The sequence below is a fragment of the Miscanthus floridulus genome, chromosome 2, assembly GCF_019320115.1.
Source record: "Miscanthus floridulus cultivar M001 chromosome 2, ASM1932011v1, whole genome shotgun sequence".
Classification (NCBI taxonomy): Eukaryota; Viridiplantae; Streptophyta; class Magnoliopsida; order Poales; family Poaceae; genus Miscanthus; species Miscanthus floridulus.
This window is the reverse complement of record NC_089581.1, coordinates 138,064,885-138,069,755: the sequence shown is the minus strand read 5'-3', so window position 1 is coordinate 138,069,755 and position 4,871 is coordinate 138,064,885. Positions and strand designations below refer to the sequence as shown.

At 49.4% G+C, this 4,871-nt stretch overlaps 1 protein-coding gene across 1 annotated transcript; it reads left to right on the top strand.

Moving 5' to 3' along the window:
* The first annotated feature begins 2,177 nt into the window (after positions 1 to 2,177).
* On the top strand, positions 2,178 to 4,576 carry LOC136539828 (trimethyltridecatetraene synthase-like). Its single transcript, XM_066531819.1, has 2 exons — positions 2,178 to 3,161; positions 3,692 to 4,576. The coding sequence occupies exons 1-2, from the start codon at positions 2,247 to 2,249 to the stop codon at positions 4,325 to 4,327; spliced, it is 1,551 nt and encodes a 516-aa protein (XP_066387916.1). The 5' UTR covers positions 2,178 to 2,246; the 3' UTR covers positions 4,328 to 4,576.
* The last annotated feature ends 295 nt before the right edge of the window (positions 4,577 to 4,871 follow it).

Here is a 4,871-nt window from a genome sequence, read left to right as displayed (position 1 = left end):
ATAAAACAGGGATAAAAACGCATGGACAAAGTTGTCCTTTTAGTCAAAAGTTAAAACCGTTAGGGGCACTTCACAGAGCATGGGTAAAGTCTCCTTTCGTTTTGAAATAGCAGGGGTAAAATCACAAAGTTAAAAAAAACAACGGCAAAATCACCATTTTGCTTCAAAACAGGAGTAAACGTTTAAGCTCCTGGAAACATCAACTATCATAGAGGGTGTTTGACCCCCTCCAGCTTTGCCCCCGAACTCCTATTTCTTAAAAAAAACAATTAAACCTTGAATTATTTCTACTATCGTATCAGCCCATGCCTCTATATGGCCAGTAACTTATATAAGTTTTTACGTAGTAAATATTAATATTTTAGATGGTTATATATTAGTTGTTTACCTAATGTACCTATGTTGCTATACTAATAAATTAATTTATTAACTTATTAATATTTCTGGAGTATTTTATTTGAATGGCCAAGAGTTATTATTCTTCTCAGTATTTTTGTTCTCAATGTCCGGGGGGCTTTCTAGTCTAATTCAAGCAATCCTTAAAAAAAACATAGATAAATCTCCAACCAAGAACTGTGACCAATTTTTTTTTCTTGAATATGCAATCATTGTAATTGAGGTAGAAGAGTTTAACCATACAAACGACGCGCTTCTGACAAGTGTCGTAGAAGGTCTATGGGATTACAACCAGCTGGACCATCCTAGCAAACAGATTCAAGCTTCGATATTACAGGTGATAAACAGCCTAGGCCTAGACGGCGATGTAACCTTGGCTTGCGTCTCCGTTACCACTACTGCCTGCGTGACACAGTTCCAGTGTCCAGGAAGAGTGCCTCTACTGCTTAGAGATTGGAAGACGTCAACTTAGCGTCAAACAACCTTTCCTAGGCCTTCTTCTCCGACACGCTCGGCGTTGATAGACCTGTGGCCAAACCCATACGCTGTACGATAAGGGCCATACCTCGCTTGGAAACAGGAACCAAAGAGAGGCTTTGGGCTGTTAGCCGCTTGCTCCGCAACAGGAGCACCGGCTTCGCAGGTGACGTCTGCTTGGGAGGTTGACGAATTAGCGGAGAGTTCACCTTCTTTAGCACTCGCTCGGTGAAGCTCTTGAGGCGGAGTGCAGCAGAAATGTCTTAATCCTTATCTTTGGAGAAAATTCTAAAGAAGACTGAAAACTTCAACCATCTGCAAAGAACACTAGAACAAAGTTGAAAAAAAAATTCTCTGGCCACTTTATTTTTCTGTATTCTCTGTTCTAAAATGTTAACTATTTTGGGACCGAGGAAATATATGTTAAAAAAGATTGGTATAGCTTAAGATTAGCGTGGGTTGTCACGTGACTCGAAATATGCAGTGGAGAAACCAAAATTGTCGTTGATGGTGAGAGAGCTTCATCACCCAGCAGCTAGCACCTCCTGGCCTCTGCACTTGGAAGCCTTTCTTTGTCGCTGCAGAGCAGATCGACACGACATCGGTGTGGGCTCAGCCGCTCAGGGCTTCCGAGCGAGAGAACAGTAGCCAGTAGGGTACCTGCAGCTCGGTGGTGACGGGGTACCCGTCCATTTCAACGTGGTTCTTGCTGACAGAGACAAGGAGCGTACATTAATTAAAAAAAAAAGACAAGGAGCGTACCACCTGCAGAGTGCAGGGTGGCCGTTCCGCCCTTCGCCCCTTCGGCACCTCTCACACGCACTATCGAGTGGGCCTGATCCTAACGACAATACTGAAGGCACCTGTAATGACTGACTCATAAATTAGCTATAAATACTTTTTTATTTTAATAGAACAAAGAGAAAAACTAGCTTTTTATCCAGAGATACGCTCATACATACCTTCCAAAACGCATATGAGAGTGTCATACGGAGCTATCCATATATTAGCTATATGCTAAAATTTAGCACTATTGAAAACGTTGACTCAGAGATAGAGCGCCGGCTGTGCCGGTAGCATGTCGCACGTGCTCCACCATTTCCAACCATGTGCTCACAAAGGACGCCACTTTCAGCTGTGGGCGTCCGTCCAGCATCAGCTAGTGCCTAGTGCCCGTCCATGTCCATGAAACGATGATCACTGGTGCTCCAGCCACCATTAGTACAGCACCCGTTCCGTTCCGTACCTTACCGTCCCCGTCCCCGTCCCATCCCTATAAACTGTGGAGGCTGCAATTGAGACCGTTCTTGTATTATGCACACAAGAGAAGAAAACAAGCACACGCACATCCCAGCTACGTACACTACGTTCCGATGGAGATGGAACTAGTCTCATTCCTGGGGGTCATGCTCGCCACCGCCCTCCTCGTCGTCACCGCCCTCCGCCGCAAGCGCGGCTCCACCCGCAACCACAAGCTCCCACCAGGTCCTCGCCCGTGGCCGGTGATCGGCAACCTCAACCTGATCGGCTCGCTCCCGCACCGCTCCATCCACGCGCTCTCGGCGCGGTACGGCCCGTTCATGTCCCTCCGCTTCGGCTCCGTCCCCGTCGTTGTCGGCTCGTCCGTGGACGCGGCCAGGTTCTTCCTCAAAACCAACGACGCGTCGTTCATCGACCGCCCCAAGATGGCGTCCGGGAAGCACACCGCCTACGACTACTCCGACATCGTCTGGTCGCCCTACGGCGCGTACTGGCGCCAGGCGCGCAAGCTGTGGAAGGCCCATCTCTTCAGCGACCGGCACCTCAGGTCGCAGGAGCACGTCCGCAGCGAGGAGCTGCGCGCGCTTCTGCGCGACCTGCGCGCCCTGTCCTCCGCGGGGGTCGTCGCGCTCAAGGAGCACCTGCTCATGCTGAGCCTCAACGTGATCTCGCGCATGGCGCTGGGCGGCAAGTACGTCGGCGAGGGCACTGCTGGCTCGCCGATCTCGCCGGCCGAGTTCAGGTGGATGGTCGACGAGCTCTTCCTCCTCAACGGCGTGTTCTGCGTCGGGGACTTCATCCCGTGGCTCAGCTGGCTGGACCTTCAGGGCTACGTCGGGAGGATGAAGAGGCTGGGCAAGATGTTCGACCGCTTCTTGGAGCACGTGGTGGACGAGCACAGCCAGCGACGCCGGCGAGAGGGCGACAAGTTCGTCGCCGCGGACATGGTGGACCTGCTGCTGGAGCTCGCCGACGACCCCAAACTCGAGGTGCCCATCAAACGGGATGGCGTCAAGGGATTCGCTCTGGTAAGACTGGAGGATTGTTATTCGTTTATTAAACTTAACGTTCACAACATCACTAAAAATTCTAAAAGCAAATAACAAAGGACGAAACTATGTGTAATAACTGATAGTTATCCGTCACACGGAAAATAAACGTAACTAGCACATATGCATGTACTACTTTGCAATGAAATAAAAAACTATCAAATTTTAATATGAAATGAGAATGAGAATGTTACGTACTCCCCTCCGTCTCAAATTAGATAACATTTTCTAGAAAAAATTGACACTAGTTGCGTACTTTTCCAATTTAGAAAATAAATTAAATATAAATTTTAAGAGATCAAACCGTCTTTTATTATGTTTAGAAAATAAAAAACCATATATGAAACAGAGGACCATACATGTGGCCAATTTCGACAGTTAGAAGGTGCCCGTTATCTATTGGCATTGTAGTTGGGTTGAGAATCAGACTGGTGTATAACTTGAAGGTTAAATACTTTGCCCTTTTTTATAATAATAAAGAACCTCTGATCTGACGAATACGCATGCAGGATCTCATCGCTGGCGCCACGGACTCCTCAGCGGTGACCATCGAGTGGGCCATGTCGGAGCTCCTGCGGAAGCCTGAGGTCCTCGCCAAGGCCACCGAGGAGCTGGACAGCGTCATTGGCCACGGCCGTCTTGTCACCGAGCAGGACATTCCGAACCTGCCGTACCTGGAGGCCATCGTGAAGGAGACCATGCGCCTGCACCCCGTGACGCCGCTGCTGGCGCCGCGGCTGTCTCGAGAGGACGCGTCCACGGGCAGCTACGACATCCCGGCAGGCACGCTCGTGTTCGTCAACGTCTGGGCCATCGGCCGCGACCCCGCCGTGTGGGGCGGCGACGCGGAGGAGTTCCGCCCGGAGAGGTTCGTCGGCAGCGGCGTGGACGTGAAGGGGCAGGACCTGGAGCTGCTCCCGTTCGGGTCCGGCCGCCGGATGTGCCCGGGCTACGTCCTCGGGCTGAAGATGGTGCAGGTGACCCTGGCGAACCTGCTGCACGCCTTCGCGTGGCGGCTGCCGGACGGCGTGGCGCCGGAGAAGCTGAGCATGCAGGAGAAATTCGGACTGGCTGTTCCCCGGTTGGTCCCTCTCGAGGCCGTCGCCGTACCCAGGCTGCTTGCACACCTCTACGCCGGGCCCTGATTCCGTGATGGATGTCTGCCGTCGTGCAGTCGTGCTTGTAGGGAAGCCGGAAGCTAGACCAAACCAACGAGGGGTATGTTTATCTTGTAGGTGCATACATCTGTCTCATAATAATAAGAGATATTATATGATAAAATTTTAGCTATAATAATAAGAGACTGTTTAGAACGTGAGAATTTTTCTCTGTTCCTCTGTAAAATTCATATGTTCCAAACAGGCCCTAACTGTTTTCATTTTTTATGAGTGTCACACTATACTATCGCCTCTGATCGTGTTCTCTCTTATTGTACCACCTCTAGCGTGATACAAACCACATCATGTCCCATTTCATGTCTCTTTGCGTGTATTTGGTTATAAGGGACCGTGACGTATAAGAGGAGGGTGAATTAGGCAACTTAAAAATCTACACTAAACTGTGGCATCTAATTCCACCCTAGCAAAATCTATGCAAGAAAGTAATCTTTTTAAATTTGCACTTACGGTTTTGCTAATGTATTGTTATTTCTACCACAAAAGAGTCTTACAACTTAGATTCCAACCATAT

What these genes read in the sequence shown, in the direction of transcription:
- LOC136539828 (XM_066531819.1), top strand. Translation starts at nt 2,247, where the DNA reads ATGGAGATGGAACTAGTCTCATTCCTGGGGGTCATGCTCGCCACCGCC. An exon ending in GCGTCAAGGGATTCGCTCTG is followed by an intron (nt 3,162 to 3,691) that starts GTAAGACTGGAG and finishes ATACGCATGCAG; the next exon opens with GATCTCATCGCTGGCGCCAC.